Source organism: Manduca sexta, chromosome 12 (assembly GCF_014839805.1).
Source record: "Manduca sexta isolate Smith_Timp_Sample1 chromosome 12, JHU_Msex_v1.0, whole genome shotgun sequence".
In the NCBI taxonomy this organism is placed as follows: Eukaryota; Metazoa; Arthropoda; class Insecta; order Lepidoptera; family Sphingidae; genus Manduca; species Manduca sexta.
The window spans coordinates 5,677,357-5,699,915 of NC_051126.1; the positions used below are offsets into that span (position 1 = coordinate 5,677,357).

At 32.7% G+C, this 22,559-nt stretch overlaps 1 protein-coding gene across 1 annotated transcript; it reads right to left on the reverse strand.

Moving 5' to 3' along the window:
- Positions 1-15,269: 15,269 nt before the first annotated feature.
- LOC115453538 (zinc finger protein 486) lies at positions 15,270-21,895 on the reverse strand. The gene is made up of 10 exons (XM_037437905.1): positions 21,595-21,895; positions 21,211-21,334; positions 20,020-20,149; positions 19,662-19,858; positions 18,868-18,992; positions 18,219-18,414; positions 17,506-17,621; positions 16,426-16,697; positions 16,322-16,349; positions 15,270-15,807 (listed from the first exon to the last, which is right to left on the reverse strand). The coding sequence occupies exons 1-10, from the start codon at positions 21,714-21,716 to the stop codon at positions 15,738-15,740; spliced, it is 1,380 nt and encodes a 459-aa protein (XP_037293802.1). The 5' UTR covers positions 21,717-21,895; the 3' UTR covers positions 15,270-15,737.
- Between the last annotated feature and the right edge of the window lie 664 nt (positions 21,896-22,559).

A 22,559-nucleotide genomic window follows, 5' to 3' on the forward strand; every position in this document is an offset into this window, starting at 1 on the left:
AATATTATTAGCTATAAACGTTATCTTATCGATATCTGTTAACAGCTCTAAATTAATTTTAGTAAATATTAACATAGCATCCCAACTTAATCCAGGTGCTGTATAATAGTGGGCAGGATCTAATCCGTATGTTTTAAGACAAACATCTCTAAAATTTTCAAATATGTCCGCTAGTAATAAAACATCCGTTTTAAATAAAGATCGGAATAATCACCCATGTCTTTACAATTGAAATGATTCCATACATCTTGAGCGTGAAGGTAATCATTTTCTGTGATGTGACTATCATTTAAAGAACTATAAAATTTATCGCGAGTAGGAAGATGGGTTATTTTTAAAGAATCAAATGAAGTCATATATTCGTATGGATAAACACCTTTTCTTATTAAACGTTTAAAATCTTCTTCATGTGGATATTTTAATTTTAGTTCATTAAATTGTTTAGGTAATAAGTTCTGAGCTAATTTATCAAGACTACTGGACATAAATTTAAAAGAGTCAAGAAATCTTAATTTCAAAATTCTATTATTGATTTGTAAAACTTTAGAAAACGAAATATATTTTTCCTTATTCTCAGGAATAAGTTCAATATCACCTTCATCAAAATTAAGACCATGCACTATAAAATGAGCATCATAATTACTTAAATTATGAAAAATACTGGAACAAAATTAGGTGCTTTGTATTTCTTTGAGCACAATGCATGAGCAACTCCTTCATAAGCACCAGTGTGGAAATTATATGATATTGTAGTATCTCCGTTTAATTTGTTGCTACAAATATAACATGACTCACTTTGACTAATATTTATTTTATCTTCATCGTTTAATGGTAATGGAGATTTAACAAAAGTATTTTTATTACAAATATTTTCTAAATCTTTTTAATTAATTGCATAAATTTTAGTGCGCAATCCTTTCCGGTATACGATCTATATACTGAAAAATTGTCATTATAAGAACATTTGATATAATAACCAAAACTATACATTTCGTGTTTTTGAACATTAGCAGTTGATGATTGATTTGGGTTATTAAAACAACCCTCTATTGGATTTAAGAATGCTTCAAAGTCAGCATATATTACAAATGGTACTCTTAATTTACGTTCAAAGTTATTGAATGAAATTTGGTTTGATGGGATTAATTCATTAAACCAGTTTCTTTTTCTATCGTTTTCCGATGGCAAACTTGTGCACACGTTAAAACAGTCATTTTCTTGGTGACGTTTTAAATTATCTAATGATGTAAATTTTAATAAACAACCATCACAAATATGAACTGCATGTTCAGAGGTTGATAATTGTTTAGATAATAATCTCGAGAGGTTTTTGATAAAACAATAATGACCTTTGGTACCTTGAGATATGTACAATAAGTTTAAATGAGTCGTTTTTCTATGTTTCGTGAAATGTAATGGTCCTACAATTTTATTAGTTTTGTTTAATGAATCATAATGCAATCCGAAAACATTAATACTCATATTATTTAATTTCTCAAACTTATGAATGTCATTAATCTTAACAGGAAACGAGATATTATCAAAATTTAACTTGTTTTATGTGTTATATAAGATGATACCCTGTTGGAGCTATGAGTAGCTGGATACAATCCTGACAATACTGCCCAACGGAAGCATTCATGATCATTATTTTGAACATTAATAACAGCTTTTTATATTTTATATCTAATGGCAAATCTATATATGAAGATCCACGTAATGGGTTAAATTTGTTAACATTTATGTCCAAGTGATTTATTTTAACTAAACTCCATCCACTAACCTTTTTTTCAAAATTTGTCATTTTGTTAGTTATTTCGGTAAATATTGATGGGAAAATAATGTCTTTATCATCCCCTTGACAAAAAAGATAATTAGATATCTGAAAGTCAAAAGTATTACGTAGATTTTTGTTTCTTGTATAAAGTTAGCATTGAGAATAAAATTAACTTTTACAACAGAGTGTTCAAGGATAGATCGTTCTAGTAGTTTATACATAACGCTTGTAATATTTTTCAAAAATAATTCAGGTGTTTCAAACAAATGGTCTGAAATGAAATTAGATTTCACTCTGTATGTAACAAGTCTATTACCGAAAGCGCTATCAATCAATTGAACATTAGAAAAATCATTATCCCTTCTGATTACATTATTTTTATGTGTATTGCTCTTTACGTGGTTGGTCAGATATTTTTTTAACACATGTACTTGACATTGAGGACATTCAATTTTATCATCAAATTCTGTACTTACGGTATTTTTGTTGATGATGATAATGTCGATGGGGCTACAAGGTGAAGCTTTTTCTTCCTCTTTATTTCCTCTTCACTCAGTAACGTCGACGCTGATCTCTTCCTGCTGCCATCTCCTTTCTGAATAGTTCTGAATGACAAAGAAAATAATTAATAACTTTATTAACAAACAAAAAAAATATTGCAATTGATCTAATATCTAAATACTAACATTTTTGTTATTCACATTGTGAACAATATGCTTGCATGGGTAATACACCATCAATGACGTCTTCATCTGATTCCGATACATTTCCGATTTTATGTCCATTACATGGGTGTATTAGGGAGAAATATCAGGGTCTCTTAGCATTGACTCTGGTAAAAACATTTTTGTGTATACCAAAACCTTATAAAATGATGATATTTTTGTAAAATAATATTTTTGCTAAAACCCGCAATCTCACTCTGGGATAAACTACAAATATCAAGCGAGCGGTACATTTTCGTTGTACTCCAATGTTAAAAATATAAACGGAAGAAACACGTGAAATGATTGTGAAAGACGTCCCAACCGTTATAAATACTTGGAATGTATCCCTCTTCATGGATTTTCAAAACATGTTACAACTAGTCTTAACATAATTAAAAATATTGTACTCACGTTTCGACTTGTGTTTGTTCCATTTTATCACAGAGCTCGTAAAGTTCTTCGTCATATTGTGATGACATCAGTTCCATTGATTCGATGTTTTCGACAAGTTCGACGAGTTCCATGTTGTATAAATCACAGCTCAATGCATCCATGATGGGAAATGACTTAGCAATGTGTAGTTTAAAAATTAGTTCAGACCTTATATACTACCTAAACAATTTACTTTACAACTCTCTTAAACGGTTATGAAAAAAGTATTCAATTAGTTCCAAACATGTTTTAACGGTTCCCAATTACTTTACAATCGTAAGCTTGACTTGACTTGACAAATATTAAAAAGAATCATAAGTATTTACAATAATTATACTTAGCACTAGCACAAAGAGTTCAAAATGCAAATAGATGAGTAACTTAAAACACTGTTTTACAATACAATCTAAATTATTAAAATATTTAAGTATAGCAATCGCAAAAATACAATGATTGGTTTCTTAGAACAAAGCATAATATCTAAATGAAATCAATTATTTCTTTCACACGAAGAACATTTCAAAGTTATTAAGTTATAAAAAGTTTACGCACTGGCACTACACACTGACAGTTTTTTTCATTTGTCTGTATCTATTGTATATTTCACACAATCGTCCTTACTAGCCAACTGTTTAGTAATATTGTATATGGTGTCCTTTACGGTTTGCAAGTTCTTATCACAGTCACTTTCTGCGTAATATTTAAGTCGCACTTCAGCGTGTTTCCACTGTTCGATCGTTGCAATATTTTTATTTTATTAACGTCGTAAATTTCAATTTTAATCAGGTGTGATGCATGTGTGCCGTCGTCGCTATTAGATTTGATGTATGAAATGCCGCCACCACTCGTTGATCGACCAACACTGGATGACTTTTTCGTATTTGTCTTTTTCTTCTTTGGTTTTCGAAAAAGTCATCGATGTTGTTAAATTCGTTCGATCTTTTATTGGCTATGATCGCCTTTTTGACTTTGGCTGCGAGCGTCCCTTCTTCGTCACTAGGTTCGTCGTTGTCATCAGCGTAATAATAACTCTTGAAAGTATTTTCAGGAAACTGTAATAAAAATTAATAAAAATGTTTTAGTTATCGGTTAAGTAAGTAGTATGTGATAAATACGTATAGGTATGCTAAGTATAAATGTACAAGTTAATAACAATGATAAATTAATAAGAGATCGAAGTCAGCTAAAATGTATTAACCTCGTGGACAACACATACAATAAACAATTAATTAAACATCTGGTTGGTTATAACAACGTTAGGTCAAAGTATAAAAGGTACTTACATTCATTTTTATAACAGTTTCACTATTTTAACACTTCACTATTACACTTAACTGGAGATCTCGCTTGGAACAGAGCACAGAGTGGAATACGATACCATGTGATTTTGAGTCGGGCTTTTATATGGAGAGCGAGTATTGTTTCATTACAGACAAGACTCAACATGTTTCCAACTTTCACCATAAATTTTATATTGAATACGTATTATTCGGAAATGGGAATAATAGAGACGAGACCTATTGTTAAAAATAATAGAGAAGTAGTAAATCATTGATAAAATATAGTTACCACCCGTGGGAACAATGAGAGGATGCAAAGGTTTTGTACCTAGAATTTGGGTAATGTATTATGTATGACAAACAATTGATTGATTTATCTTTCACAAACAATGGCCATAATGTGTAAAGGGCCAGTATTGAGTAATTGTAAACGGTTATTAAGTAGAAATACGATACAAAGACCTTAGCGTTTTTCAATAAAAAAAAGGATCACTGATAGAAAGTAGAAAGACAAAAGCATAACGAAACAAAGGGAACAGGTCCAAGCTTGAAAATGAGCCGTAGAGCATGAGTAAAGTTAATGCATCACTCCATTCGCTGGTGATATAAATGCAATCCGCGGACGTTGGTAATGAAATCCACGGTTAACTTCGACGTTACATGCGGACGGTACAAGAGTAATCCGCGGACGGTATCATTGAAATTCGCGGGCGGTATAATTTTAATTCGCGGGTGCTATCATTTTAATTCGCGGTCGCTATTATTTTAATTCGCGGTAGATATCATTTTAATTCGCGGTCGGTATAATATTAATTCGCGGTTGATATCAATTTAATTCGCGGTTGATATCAATTTTATTCGCGGTTGATATCAAATTAATTCGCGGATAGTATAGTGCCCCGACCCTGGAGCAGCCCGCGGACCCCCCGTGGCCGGGGGCGCGGGGTGGCGTCGCAGGTGCTCGGGTATCGGTGAATCCCTTACTACTGCTGCTTGTTTCCTTGCAGACAGTAAGTAGGCATACGCGATGATTCATTGTGATGGCCCAATTTTATTAATATTACTTACGTTTATTACCAGCATGACGTCATTGTTCATTATGACACATATTGTATTTTTATAACGTCGTTTTGTTTTTGATTTGAGGCCAATGTTTTTAAACTATGCTTAAAACAAAATAAGTAAATATCCATATACTTAATGTCAAATGTTTTAATTTGTTTTAGGTATATAATTACCTATTGCTAAATATTTAAAATACCAATCGAGTTTTTTGGAACAATATTTACTATAAAACTGTTGCTTACTTACCTACGACGCTACAAAAATGCTAATCGCATTAGCTTGGGAAAAGACTTTATTAAACTTCAGGAATATTGCGGGTGCAATGCATTTAATAATTGGAACATACACGGCTCTCGAAAACATTGGGCGGAAGCCAACCTGGCTTGCCCCTGGAGCGATATTAACGTACAAAGAAACATTCAAAGAATAATAACGGTTTTTCTAATGGACCAAAATAAATTGTCTGGTACAGTATTGGCCCGAATAAGTCAGAAAGTTTATGTGTATTTAAAAAGTAAAACTAACACGGCCAATCATCACTGTATACCCCAATGTAAGTTTTAAAATATTAGGAACCTAATTTATCAGTTCTATTGTGTATGTATGTACATATTAATAGTCATGTCAACATACCTTTCGGCACCACAATGGAACAGACGCAAAGTTTGGAACGAAAATAAATTGAGTTTGAAACGTGTGTGCGAAACATAAACCGATTAAGTCGGCGGAATGCACAATATGGATGTTACCAAATAAGTACGTATACATGCATATTGCTCAAAGAACCGATCAAAATATTTTTAACCTGTGGACTATGGGGTACCATTTTAAATTAATTACTATTTTATTATTCAACGCATAAATATAAAATGGGTAGGTACTTGGAAACCTATCTCATATATCTTTATTTTATTAAAAAAGCGACGTATACGGCATGAAAATAAACTTTTTATATAAATAGTACTATCTCACATAGTCTGACCAAATTTATAGATCATAAGAATTTTTGTTCTTATATTACTTACCAATGATATAAAAGGCTTTTCGTGAGCATAACAATATTGACCTACAGTCTACTCTAAGATCTACATCGGTACTTAAGAATTTACACCTAAAATCATTAAAATATCAACCAATGACTTACAATAAAAATGTTGCAAGTAGCAGAGAGCCGGAGGATGAATTAATTCACCGGTGTATCTATGTGTCATAGAAACAAAGGGAAGAAGAAAGCAACACCAAGTATCAGCTGGCTGTTGTGTTTCATAACATGATAAAAAAAAATCCAGAGGTCCAAACACCCCCTCGTCCTTACTAATTTCTGTTATTATCTTTTCAGGCCAGAAGTGCAATTCATAATACTTTAGTATCGTGGTTGTTTAAGACTTGATCTGTTTAATTAACATAGAACATGCCTTAATATGAACGGTTCACAGTTTCAACCATTTTAATACTTCATTTTGAACCTCAAAATAATATGTTAATTACTAGCAAAACTTTGTAAAACGGGCTCAAACACTGCGGTAAAATGCAAATTAATTATACGACCATCATGCATGTAGTACATTGAGTTCACTTTATGTCGCCCATATAGAAACAACACCCGCTTTATACTTTATAACACAGGCTACAGGCTTACCTAAATCTTTCTCGCGAATAAAGACGACTTAAGCCTAGAGGCTGGCCACGAAGAACAAAATAAATCCCGCCCTGTCTTTATCGGTTGTGTCAAGGTCTTTTCATATTGCAAGTTTTTCAAATTTTTCACGCTAGAAAACAAATAGCAAGAACGTTCACTGAAAGCTAAAATAGAGTGTTTACGCCTTGTAACTATGTGTGTGAGGCACTTTGCCTTTCTCGGTTGGGTAGGTCACGTAATGAAAACTCCACCGATTACAAAACTGCTCGAGGATATTTTTTTTATCACAGTGGTGTAACTACACCGCAAGGCCTGGGGCAAATTTATCAAATGAGGCCCTTTCTAACATGAAAAATCTGTACCTGTATCCATCGATGTATTTTTCCGGCGACCTTTTTTTAGGTCCCAATACACAAAAAATTCCGACATGCCACCAACTTGTTACGTTATTTTTTTAACATCAAAGTTCAAACTATTCTTATAACCCGGTGCACATAGGAAACAAACAGCTTCACTAGTACTACGCTATTCTTTACAAATATATGTTTTGTAATTTATAAATAAGTGCCATATTCCTGTTAGTAGATAGTTTTTAAACATACCTATTAGAAGCTACCTATTTGAAATACTATTTGAAATTTATAATATGCATAGAAAAAAATCATATTTCTGCAATATGTTATCTTTACTTCGGTAGTATATTTTTTTTTTTATAATGTGGATATTGTTTTCTTAATTTCATAATGAAAATTCCACTAAAATTGTTAATTCCATGCATGTCCTCCTAAAGTACACAACATATATATTTGCAACCAACATTTAGATACACAATTCAATAATAAATACTTACTAGTACTTATAAAATTTAAAAAAAGTCTTAAAACTGATTTTTTAAAGAAATTATTCTTAGATCTTTGCATTATCATTTGAACGAACTGCTCAAGGCCGTTTGCTCGGGTAAAGACCTTACCGTAGATTATTAAAAATGCAAATTTCTAATTAAATAACTTTTACTTGGATGACACATCTACAATAGTGTTCATTCCTGATTCCCAAGGTATAGAAAAACTCGCTTGAATTGCAAATTCCTATTATACTTTCAAAGAAAGCATCGTTTGATTCTCTGCACATTATATCCATCTGATTACAGTTCCCGACTTCGTAATTTCACAATCTTTTTATTAAAAAGTTCATAATTGATAAAGGATTTCTTGTTTAAATAATATTTATTTTGAATGTCCAACTTGTTTTATATTTACTCTGGGATAATTTGTGTAAATGAGTGATAAGGCATGGCTAACAATATTAAGTATATCCCCACAAGGGTAGGTGGGAAGCGCTACGAGGAAATATACGCGTGATTTGCCTAATTATTAGTGACATATTATTAGTGCCATTCCTTAATGCTATAAAGAGCTTGCCAATTTCAAGCCTAATAACTCACATGTTTCTTTCAAATACAAAACCTTACTATTGATTTCTCATTGACGTCAGCATTTTTAGGTACAGACAAAGGACACCAACAATTTAGGTGACCAATAATATAACCAAAATATTATCGGCGTTTTAATATTAATTTCTCCTTCTATAAAGTTACACTTGTACAAACCTTTATTTCCAATTTATAAGTCGTATCACGTTCATAATTCACATATTTCATGTCTTGTCTCGTAACGAAAATTATCTTGCATATAAAGGCTTTCTGTTTGTAGTTCACAACCGCATCGAGAAAATCCGATTAACATTCAACGCGCGAGTGGAGATGCAAAGCACAGGTTTCGACGTCGCAAAACCAAAGGATGGACTTTCAGATAAAGGAACTACGAAATACGGTAAGTCTATTCGTTCGCCGGCTTATCTTGTGGGTCCCTCCAGATGTTCCTCATTCGTAAAAGATACATTTAACAATATTTGTTTATTTATGGAATGGAACGATTTTATTTGAGTTCGTAAACAATTAATTTAAACATCTTGTTTGTGTTTCTTTATCTTTCTAAAGTTTGGATAAAACATTTCAGATTTATTGGATAAACCCTCATTAAATAATTGTACGAAAACATATCAAGTTTCTAAAAGCCAAACTCAGAGTAAGGTGTAGGTTGAATACCAAAATGAGTGCAGAAAAATGAAATGTATGCATAATATGCTTCACCAAAATATTTAACTCGACGATCAAGGGCGGATTTGAACACTGTAAAACCACTAGTAGATATTCGTAGATAAGTGAAGCAATATAGTTAAGTACATACGTAGATACTAACCTACCAAGTTTCCAACTTCTAATTACGGAATCTCTTTCCGAGGTTGAAATACGACGCTCTAATGTACAACATTACTTTGACTACGAAATTTACGCCGTCTTTGATAATAATTGCTCTTAACGATGTATCGATTTTAGAGCTCGTTAACAGGTACCTATCGGTATGAACATATATCTACTGTAATAACAATAGAGGTTTCTAGGGCATTCATTAGCAAGGGTTACGCTTCATATCTCTGCGTGTTCACGATAGGTTACAAAAAATAATTAACATTGAGCTGTTAGGTGGATTTATTATTTGAATCACCACATAAAGTATTTTTTATTTGCAAAGAACCGTCCAAATCACTGCTTTTTAGTGTTTCGGAGATTTACACCTATCAACCATTATAATATTATGTATAGGTACCTATCAGTTTATTTACTACTTGATAAAAAATTTACATTGTTTATTGAATGAAAATAAACGAAATGAAATCCTATGACACGCAAGGAAAGTCAATTTCAAGACCATGTTTAATATACTGAATGGTCCCGCAAATAAGTTATCTGCAGAGTCCGACATCCCCGGAGTTTTACCGCTCCGCTGACTAGATAATTCCATTATTGCCCGTAACACCAAGCTCATTGAAAATACACACAATATATACACAACATTCTAGAACTTTCCATTTACTTTTAGTTATGAAGTGGAGTTATTAATATCTCCTAGTAAATAGAAATGTTGCGAATCTGCTTATTTATAAAAACACTTTTGTAGTATCTTAAGATCGGTGGCTGTTTATTCTAACGCAACTCTATATTTCATACAAATGTTATTTCATATTTTCCGCGCTTACTATATCAAACATCTTCCCAAATTTTGCGTTTATAGGATATCAGTAGAAAGTAAGAAATATGTTAATAAGTTTGTGTGATAGATAGCTTGTGCAATCGTTTTATTTTGTCAACAAGATGATAAAGACATATATAGATCAAGTTATTTCGCCACAAACGATGAATTAAGTGACTTTTTAGAGGTACACAAGAGAACGGAATCTGCACTAGCACGTAAACTATGCTTTAGTTGCTTATCTAGCCAATCGACAGAAACAAGTCAATATTCACAACGCCTTATCCATTACCTACAGGTGTCTCTTAACTAATGTCACCTTGATAAAATAAAAATCTACTTAGATCAAGTGCACTCGACTTCTTGGACGCTGTTAAAGTAACGACGGTGATCTTACCAAAGGTGTGGAAGCGCACTTCATTTGATGTTGGTGTCCATTTAAAGCAAATCAGTATTGTAATCAACTTGTCATATTTTAGTTGGCAAAGGGTAATAATAATAATTAAGTATAGGTTTGTAAAATGAAAAAAAAAACTGCTAAGATATAAATTATTGATAAAATTATGGCATGTCGCAATAAAATAACTGCATATACCTTTATTTTAATGTTCCTGCTTTAACAAGAAAGATACTTACCTATATTAAATAAGTAATGTCTCAAAAAAGTTTTGCATTAGGTAAGTATAAAAATAAATGAAGTACGTACTTAGGTACGTACCTGTATAATGTCTTGATGTGCAGAGTACCTTTATCTGCGGAATACTGAGGGATATTAGGAAGACATTTTGTTGCCCATCAAAGAGTCCATTTTATAATGCAATACGTAAGTAATAATGGGTAAACTAGGTAGTAACAATGTTCTAAGAAATAAGAATCTTACAACCTAATATTATGAGTTATGGCCCTAAGACCCTTCGAAAAAATTTAAATGTTCAATCAACCAAGTTGTAATAAACAACCTTTTTCGTCGGATTCATAGAGGGATTCCAATCTATTACTTTTTATCTCATTTACCGACGTATCCCATGGGTTTATACTTCGTCGCCTTTCTCTTTTTGTATGAAGCTTCAGTAGATATCGTAATGGCATCTATTAGGCATTGATAGGCTTGGTAAAACGTTCTACAACCGTAGCGGTAAAGAACAGGCTACATATTCAACTGAACGCGACATAATAAATTACCAAAGCCATCTGTTAGCGTCCTCCGCCGACATCTTTTTTATTAGTGCCTTAGTTTATTATGAGTGAGTTGTGGCTCGCCATCAAGACGCCCCGTGAATTCTTAAGATTATTTTTTGATTAACCATAAAAGAACAGCCGACTTAGATGTAACAAGGGCAAGTTTATTTTAAATTGTTGAAGGTAAATCAATATTAAATTTGAAGGCTATAAAAATAAATGCTTAGGGCGACATTGCCTAAATATTTAATGTTTTATCGATGTTGGAAAAGGGCAATAAAGTTTACTTATTTTAAGAATAAATAACCATGGGATTAATGGACTCCATAAAAACTATTTACTTGTCAATTTATCCATAATTATTAGTGGTATGCAGGTGGTCCGATTGTCCGGTCAGGGTCTGATGATGGGATCCTGGTGAAATCGAAGGAACTTTTAACCATTAAGGTTGCACATGAAATGACGGAAGCTTATAAAATGGAGTAACTTCTCCCGTTTACCAACATTTTCCATCACTGCTATGCTCCTATTAATTGTAGCGTGATGAAAAGTATACTATAACCAGCTCAGGAGTATAAAAAATAATTGTACCAAGTTAAGTAAATATCCGTCGAGTAGTTTTTGTTTCTATAACGGTTATACAGACAGACAGACAAAAATTTTACTAATTGCATTTTTAGCATCAGTATCGATCCCTAATCACCCCCAGTTATTTTGAAAATATATTTCATGTACAGAATTGACCTCTCTACAGATTTATTATAAGTATAGATATGCAAAAGTAGCTCAAAAATTGTCCATAACGAAAACATGCATTTTAAAGTAAAACAAAAGAAATAATATCGTGAAGCTAACTAATGATATATTAAATTTTGTGACTGTTCAATTTAGTCGGGTCCGCGATATCACTTTTGTTGAGTTTCAGAACGCGACATTACATTATTATATTCTGTGCTCCAACGCACACTGCTTTGATGTTAGGAACACACCTACATTGCTTAGACAACAGTGAACTTTATACAATAGCAATAAAGCTCAAATTGACTCTACGTATTAGTTAGAAAACGTTTGTATGGGAAATAGAAAAATGCTGTTTTGAGGATTTTCCCGGCAATTATTCGAATTTTTCTCACCTTTTAAACCTTCCCTAGACCTCCACGAATAATTCAAGACCAAGATAAGATAAATCCGTTCAGCCGTTCTCGAGTTTTAGTGAGACTAACGAACAGCAATTCATTTTTATATATATAGATTATGTACTTTTACAGTTAGTAAATAAATATATTTCTTCATTATAGCTTACACATTGCGCACAACAAAAGAATTTAGTAGTGACGTTAATATCCAATTATGAACAACTTTGTAAAGAAAATGCGTGTACCGTAATACCTACTTCATCATCATTTTAGCAAACTGTTTAAATTAAAGGCTTGCGTCGTTAACCCTGTGCCTTTATTAAATAAGTTTGCACATAACGCAGTTTTGAATGAAAAGAACCTTCGTAAACATACCTTTATAAATAAAATGAGCTAATTAAGTTTAAACTAGGCGACTTCTGTGGCAATATTCTGGATTTAAACAAAACTGCAGTAGTGGAGGATTTTTATAAATAATAGGTCGAAGTGTACCTATATAAAAGATGCTACTCAACTAAAATACGCGGCTTTTTGTTTTTTGTTATGTCTACTAAACAAACATAATATGTTTCTCTTTATTTGGACTAGGGGAGACCTAGGAGGGTTGTGACAGAGGAGAGTTGTGACAAAGACGATTTCTCAGAACCTCCGACCGTTAGGGAACTGGCTAAAGCGCACGATTGCTTCTTTAGAGAAACGCTACTCGATACTGTAAGCGCCAGTGGCGCACGGCCAGCGGTTTCGTAAGTACGATGTCTGCATGGAAAAAAAACTGAAAAGTAAGTTTTATATCAAAATTTTGATTGTATTTATATCGATACATATTATGTTCTGGTGGATTTGCAATTTTTTCTTATATTTTGCGGTTTATGAAGTTTCTAAGCATGGCACTGTATTTTTGTGTTTGGATCTTGTTTCGAAATTAAGCAATATTATTTTGACCAGGTCACGATTTCTGGCACCTAGGAAAGTTGTGACAGCGTGTCACAACTCTCCTAGGCTAAGTTCATTTTCTGATTACCTTGTTTTACATGCTTTTTGCAATGTTTGTTTTCTATTTATATGTATAAATTCGTTTGTTTTAATTAATTCTTACACCCTACTTTGACTATAAAATATGCGATACTTAAAATTCGTCTTTAAAATGATTTTTTGTTAGGAACTTGTTTGGGTATGCGGTTTAATGTTGAATGCTGAATTATCTATTTTTTTGTTTTAGAATGCCGTATATTTACACGCAAAGACTGATATGGGCCTCGCTAGTGTCAATATTTATGAATTGGCCTTTGAAGAAGTTGCTAATAAGAGGTCAAAGTCTTCCAAATGCCGCATCCTCTTACAATCTCAACTACATGTCTTTACATAGGTTTATTAAGAAGAAAAAGGCTTTTCAAGATAATGCAACTGATGTGGCTCCGTCTATGAGTTATATCAGTCATACGTTATTTACAGAAGACGGAGAAAATATATTATGCGATTATTTATTGACATGTGCAGCATCCAATAATGGGCTAAAAGAAACGGGTATTTAAGTATTTTGCCTTTATGTTGGCACAAAATGAGAAGGCAGTAGAAGTGTAGCTCAGTGCCAGATCAAATGCAAAGTGGGTCCAGTGTCTGAAATGCAGAGGCTGGTCTCACGAAGATTGCACTGGGGGCGAGCTGCGATGTCTGTCATTTATTTATTTTTGCTTATCAGACTAGATTAATATTTTTGACTGAATTTAAAACGACTGATCTCATAAATATGTCATAAATACTTACAAAAGATTTAATGCTTGTTATGTTAATGTTTCATGTTATTGTAGTTCTTATAATTCTGTCAAAAATAAGTAAAGTATTTTTATGAAAAAAATGTTTATTTTGTTTATAATACATACAGGGTCATTTTGCCATTGCGAATGAAACCACATACTCGTCTTCATCTTTGCTGACATTGTGCCAAAAATCACACATTAATAACTAATATTTTCACGAGTAATCCTGGTTTTAGTTATCTGATTATTTGATCATTTTGTACTTTAATGCGAATATGGCGTGTATGGGGGTGTATTTCTGGCTGGAAGTATGATGTTGCCGCTGCAACGAATTCTCTTAGAGTAGTAGTAGTAGCTTTAGGACGTGTAAAATTGGAATTGCTTTTAATTAATATTTATTTTGTTCGAAACTTATACTTTTTTATTTTACATCTACGGCTCAAGTAACTTACTGTAAAGTGTTATTTCCAAGTAGATGAGTATGTGGTTTCATTTAGTAAAGCGTTGTCAAAATGACCCTGTATGTAAATCTACTTGTCTATCAAATATAATCCAGAAACACAGCTGTCACAACTTACCTTTTGTACCTGTCACAACTTACCTCGGTATTAGGAGAGTTGTGACAAAGGGAGTAGTTTCAGTTTTCATGGATTTTCTCAGAAATCATATACTTTTTATTTACTTTAATGACTGTTTTAAAAACGGTAAGGACTGAGCTATGATGAGGCATACAGTTCATAATCGTGGTATATCTCTTTCTTGAGATATGTTCATTTAAGTAAAAATTGTCACAACCTTCCTAGGTCTCCCCTACATGGCCCATTTTATTGCTTTATTTAGTAGGTTGCACGTAATGGTTACCAAAAAGCTATTAAGGTACATTCGCACACATAAAATGACCGGATTTCATTGTTTGTCGTGCAAAATAAAAAAGATGGAAGTACCTAAGTACAATTATCCCGAGACATTTGTTCACATTCATCGATTATATCATGTGCACAATGTGTACACACGTCATATGAATTGCACATGAAAATCTTTTTTTTAAAAAGGGGGAATGTAAGTATTTTTTTTTTTCAATGACATTATGCACAATGAAAATAGTGCAGCATATACTTTTTATTTATTAGTATTATTTCGTAATAGGTACCTAGTACCATATGATAGGGAACTAACAATTTTGGGAAAATAAAAACATTGAAAAGAAAATAATCTTTTATTTAAAACTAGATAGTATTTAATAAAATTGTATAATATTTAAAAACTATATAATATTTACAATCATTATATAAAGCAAAACTTACAAATTACAGTCAATTCATTATTTCACATTACCCAATCGCGACTTGCAATGAAAACGTTCGTTTATTCGAGCATATTCTGAACATACGTTACCTACAATCTTGTTTAGACAGGTAAATGTAAAAAAAAAAACATTTTAACGCACATTCGGCCTTCATAAAACAAATCTTAACATTTTAAAATCCCTCTTTAGAAATATTAAAATAAAATGTATATAAAATATCAGTATCTACACAAATATTTATAAAAATAAAACACAAAAAATACAATTGTAAGAAATAAATACTGGGAAAGCCTCAGTACATTTCCGTTCCAAGCCACAAATTTACACGGATAGAGAGATTACATAATTTATTCAACACCGGTGCCGTTTAAAAATACCCGATTCCTTGCTGAGCTTCGTATAATTTTACCTCGTCCTTCTTTAAAGCCAGTTCGGGCCTGCAAAGAAAATGGAACAATTTTTTTGTAGCATAATTTCTGTACAATATTGTAGGAAAAACCTAACAGCAATCAACAGACGCTTCGTTTAAATTAAAAAGGAAAAGATAATAACCGACTACGAAACAACAATCTTAAAAGCAGAAATAAGAATATATTTCTGTATAAATACAAGTATCTAGGGCAGTGGCGAAGGGTTCCTGCCTTCCCTTTCTTAATTTATGTAAAATCTAATTGTCATTAGAATGGTTTGCAGACCGCATTTATGCATATTATCTAGTACCTTGATGTACGGAGTTACCTTTCGGAAAACTTCACCCTTCGCCACTGAACTAGGGAATAAAAGTGGAAGCACATTATATGTTGCATTCCACTATAACTTGATGTCGTAACGTGTATGTAAGTTGGAATACCTAGAGCACGATAAATAACTACTTAGATTTCTAACTGTAATCAACAGACAATGAAAAACAATATTAAAATTAAATAAACATTATATGTATGCATTACTTACAGCGTAATTTCTACAGTTTGTTGTTGAACTGTAACAAACGAGTCATCGTTTATGAACTATTTCGACAAAATTAAAATAAAACAATTTTGTATTCGAATGCTCACCCATTTGCGGTTGTTGTATCAAACCAGAGACATCTGAGAAATAAATTGTGTGATTCGTCTGCAGAAACTCTTTCGGTTGGTCTATGTACGTGGCTTGCACTATGGGCATAGAGTTTGAGACGGCTATCTCCTCTGCCCGCCACTGTTCCATGACCTCGTTGGTGTCTTGGACTTTTTGCATCCTCTCCACTTGCTTGTATGTCGGCTCGCCGCCGATGTAATCACGTTTTAACCGATTGTGATGACGAATCTCGTGTTTACGAAGATCTGACCTATAAGACAAGGAACCATTGTAGCCAGAGTAATAACTGGCATTATGATATTGATATTATTTCTAGGTTGTGAGGGATGTGATTGTAACATTAAATAGCAGTCATGAGACTTCCGCTTTCCCCAAATCTTCATTCAGTTGTTCAATAAATAAAAAACCTCATACAAACAAATAATGGCAAGATTTCAAGACAGTTTTCTGTAATATAATGGTACCACCGTTGTGAAACCCACCAAATCATGCTATCGACAAGTATATTTATGAGTATTGCTCAAAATAAATGTACACAACGAAATATTACTTAAACCATCTTTGTTTGAAATTATGTGCAGAACTAGCTTTGCTCGCGGTTTATTACGCGTGAATGTTTATCCCGGATAAAAGTGTCACTAAATATTATGCAGGGATAAGCCTCTTTCCCAGGGTCTCAAGCTATCTATATTACCCGCACTCCGCACCCCTCCCCGGCAATTCCGGCAGGCGGTAAGCCAGGGATACCAATATCACGTTCGCAAGTTTCCCTGGGAGTTGACTGTGTGGTCCGAAACCCAAAAAAAAATCTATATATCAAATTTCGTCGAAATTGTTCAGTAAGTACTTTTTTAAACTAAACGCGTTCAAACAAGGGCGGGACGAGACTTAATTCTATAATATGTAAAGATATAACGATGAATGTAGTAAGACAGACAACAAAAAAACGTAAAAAAATTCTAAAACTATTTCGTTACGTATATTTATCTCGAGTCTTCTGGTATTAGTAGTATTCTGGTAATATATTACTTATAAAAAGTAATCAATAAAAAACTCACTTGTAACAGAAATCTCTTCCACAGAAATGGCACGTGTGTTTTATATTCATGTGCTTGGCCTCGTGGTGCTCTCTTAGTAACTTATTCGTACGGAATGCCTTCTCGCACAGCAAACACTAAAGCAATGAAATAATCATCAGTGAACGATAATTTTGATCTAATGTAAATTCACGGCTCCATAAAAAGAGTAAACGGAGAGACATCTTATGCATTTAAACTTTACTTAAGGCGATACCTCAAGGTCCATTTTCATACATTTTGTTTCACCTTTAATCTGGGTAATTTAATATGACGAAATTTTAAAGGCAGAAATATCCATGATTATTAATTATTTTTACGTTTTTCTTTCAACTGCGAGAACTAATCACTAACTAGACGTGAATTTAAATTCTTTACTTGCCAATACTTGTTTAGTTACCCAGATTAAAGGTGAAACAAAATGTATGAAAATGGACCTTGAGGTATCGCCTTAACCAATTAGAACATGACACTTTAGGTAGTTTCTTTCAAAAAGTAAATTTGGAAATATTTACTGGAATCTATATTAAGCAAGCAGCAGTGGACTTGCTGTGGCTAATAACAATGATGAAAAAGTGTAAAACGAATACGAATATTACATTCAACCTAACATAGCTTGCGAAATATGTGTGCCTTACATCACTGCCTACGCCTAAAAAAGAAGGCGCGATAGTATGCTATGTATACGTACGCACCTTGAACTGTTTCTCTTGATGCGTGAGCTTGTGTTTGTTCAGATTGGACGGATTGACGAATGTGGCGTTGCATTGCGAGCACTTGTACGGCTTCTCGCCGGTGTGCGTGCGCATGTGCATCACCAGGTAGTACTTGTACTTGCACTTGTACGGACACAGGTCGCAGAAGAAGTTGAATGTGTTTGTGTGCACCAACCTGATACAAAGCGGGCCTGTGTTAGATCGTCAGTAAGAGGATATACACTTGACGGAGACATTGGTAAATGTGTAAACTCCATAATTTAATATTATATAAACTAATAGTAATTCTAAAACGAAATGAACGATGTTTTTTTTATATATAAAGCAATAATTATAAAAAAAATGTGAAATATGTTTTTTTTTAAATCGTGAATAGACTAATAAAATCCTCATTACAATTGATATTAAATAATCTTTTATAATTGGTTGTTACCATAGTTATGCTACACGGTACACAATACATACTGAATATCCCTAAAGGCACCTCAAAAACTTAGAAAGTTGTTTCAGTTTTGACTTTAATTATTTTCGGTAGATTTGCATCAATTCTATGTTGATGCCAAAACTTGTGTATATTTTGCGGTTTCGATGTCGCATTGTTAGTCATTTGTGTTTCAAACCAACTCACATGTGATTCTTAAGTCTGGCAACAATTGGGAATTCTTTACCGCACGTATTACATTTATGTGATGTGCTCTGCTTTTGGACCGGCCGCCGACACTGACGCTCACGACGATGGGCTATTAACTTCTCCTGCAGAAAATAAAATTACTTCCACGCTAGATTTACATCAAACGCCCATTCACGTAAAATCCCTTTTTGAGATAAACTGTACAGTATATTAGTCTTCAAAGTCCTATAGGCCATACAGACAACGCAAAATACAGAAATCGTTTTGAGGCTGTATAAATAACCCCATGACCTTAGTATAGTTTTTCATTTCGAAATTATAGTATGGCACTTATGTTTATTAGTATGTATGAATAATAAAATATAAACTGATACCTAATGGTGCCATTAAAAATTACAGGTTCCTACATAAGGTTAACTTACAAAGTAATATGAGTTATGCAAACTTCCATATTATTCTTTAAAACATCATAAATACTATTATGCATAAGGTGGCAACTATACAAATGAATCACCTAACGGTAAGCACCATAGCCCATGAACCTCTACATCATCAGTAATGTCTTTAGGAGTGGGCAAGCTAGTAACTTTTCAGGACCTCATGCTTTTGAGAAGCCTCATAATTGCAAGGGGCATAAGTAAGAACATTATCCTCATTTGGCAATTAGTAAAAGGCTTTACAAAAATGTGCCACCAGAGCCTCTCATTAGTTATTCGAGCCACTTATCACCATTGACTTCTATTTATTTGCCTATACCTGCTACAAAACAACCCAACAGTTCAACACTTTACCTTATTGGGAAATACTAATTCGCAAGGTGAGCATTTAAATTGCTTCACTTTTGGTAATTTCTTTAACATTATTCGTTCTTTCTTCTGTCTTCTCCTCTCAATCTCCTCTTCTATTTTCATCCGTTTCAACTTTATGTTATGTAATATAGAATGGAAGTCATGCTTAAAACTTGGATATGAATTGTAATTTAAATCATCTGAAATCAGTTTATTATGTATCTATTAATATGATTTTTTTTTAAATAAATAGAATCTACAAGAAATCATTAATTGCTATGATAATTTGTGTTATGTTATACATCTATAGGAATCCTATAGATAGCAGAATATATATTTTTTTTTATAACATAGTACATACCTATAGGATTTATAAGTTTTCTAAATTTCTTGTCTGAGGTTTCACAATTAAGCTTAAAATTTAAAGCAATCTTCAACATCTCTAGACAGTCGGTGCAAATATACTTAGGCAGAGAATCATTAATATCTATCTGAAATTGCAATTTGTAGTTAATCTTAAAACAATTCATTACAGTACATAAAATAATTTTAATGGTATGTATAACCATTATTCAAATATGCTTGGAAAATGTTTGTTCACTCAAACCTAATAGCCTAAAAAGGAGATTGCATACCAAAGCTTAGATAAGTTAATTTGTAACTTTGGAATAGCTAAAATATTTTTTCATACTTGCATGCAGATCACAAACTGTTATGAGTACCTATGCAAGCTAAGCCAAAGTTACTTAGCTTACTTTTTGGACTGAAAGTGGCATAAATTAATATCCTGTTTTATGTAAAATAAAATAAAACTTGATGAAACATACTTTATTATAATTTGGAAACATAAAAAAAAACATTTGGAATTGTATAAAAGGAGAAAAAAGATGATTTAAGCCAATGCTTTCGCCAATCCATGCTATTACAATATTATGCTACAAATGTTGTATTGGTTTCAATTAAAATGTTCAATTCAATTGAAATTTTTTTTTTTATTACACACAATAAAAGCATAGCAAAAGTACAATACACACAACTAAACGAAAAAATACATTATACAAACATATTGCATCCACAATATTATGAAGGTGTATAAAACACCTACTACTTCTTGATATGTTGATTAAAATTGTAACTCCATAACAGGTAGATTATGTCAAACTTTCCTAATGTTAAACATTCATACCTGTGTAAATTTTTTTATAATGAAAGTGATTGTTGAATTATCCATGCAATTATACTTTGTAAGGGGCCGTTCAAGTAATATGGAACGCATATTGGGGGGGGGGCATTTCTTGTAAAACGTTACGATGCGTTACAAGGGCAGGAGGAGGGTTTCGTACAAAGCATTATGTAACATTGTTTTATGTCCGTTATTTTGTGTAAAATAATTGACAATATTAGAAAAAAAATTCACTTGAATTACTTTTGGAGGGACGGCGGAGGCGTACAGATAAATGTAATGGCGCGTTACATGAGGGGATGGGGGGTCCAAAATCTTCAAACATTGCATTACGTAATACTTGAACGGCCCCTAAATGTTTATACTTACGGTAACACTTGTTACACTTCTAATTGCAGTTGTTATATCAAACTCATTGATCTTCTCAGTTAATGGTGTACAGCCACTTCTGGCACAAACTCTGCATATCATCTCCTTGGATAACAGTGATGGACTGAAAGACAATTGTTTCAGATAAAAGAAACAATAAAGCCCTAGACATTATAATGAACTTAGATGGACTTATGTCTATGCAGTAACATGCAGTATTTTTAAAATTCTGAATGAGATTTTAGTCCTCATGGCTATGTACGGCTTAACGTACGGCGAGCGTCCTACTCATTGTCATTCAACGAAATAAACTTTTAAGATAAACTCATTAGGTAAAAATTTAAAAGATAATATTAATTTAAAACTAGAAGTAAAAATTTTTACCCTTCCATAAGCCGCTGCCATTGATCACCAGCGTTGCTATCTTTCACCTCCGCTGGCGAAGATGAAGTGTACCTCATTTTGTTAAGCCTTGTCAGCATAGATTTTGTTAAATACACCGCCATTATTTTTAAAGCTTCAAATCAACTTAACATAAATAAAAATAATTATAATACATAAATAAAATAATAGTTTATTTTGGCTGTGAAAACAACACTTTCGAGTTTTGACAAATTGACAATTGACGGGTGACATTTGACATCATACCTTTTTTTCTCTCTCTTTGGCAAGGGCAAGAACAATATTTTTTAAATTATGCGTGTGTTTGACGCCGTAAACCTTAAATTAAGGCGATACCTCAAGGTCCATTTTCATACATTTTGTTTCACCTTTAATCTGGGTAACTAAACAAGTATTGGCAAGTAAAGAATTTAAATTCACGTCTAGTTAGTGATTAGTTTAATATGACGAAATTTTAAAGGCCGAAATATCCATGATTATTAATTATTTTTACGTTTTTCTTTCAACTGCGAGAACTAATCACTAACTAGAGGTGAATTTAAATTCTTTACTTGCCAATACTTGTTTAGTTACCCAGATTAAAGGTGAAACAAAATGTATGAAAATGGACCTTGAGGTATCGCCTTAAACTTTTTTACAAATTTTGTCGAGGTGTATATTTTATTTTACAGTCCCCCCCCCCCCTCCCCCCGTGACGATGAAAGCTGCAAAGTCTTCGAAACGTCGGGAGAAAAGTAAAATATTAAATTCGCTATAAAATTCGTAAAATAGTTTAATTTAAATCTCAAGTGACATAATTCCAAAACGTAAACCTTATTTATAAGGATGGATAAAATATATAAAAAAAAGATTTATAAAGAAAATAATCGATCTATTCGATTATCGTTGTTAAACTTAATCACCGTTGTTTAGCTAATTTGCTGTCCCATAAATATGATATATCCTAA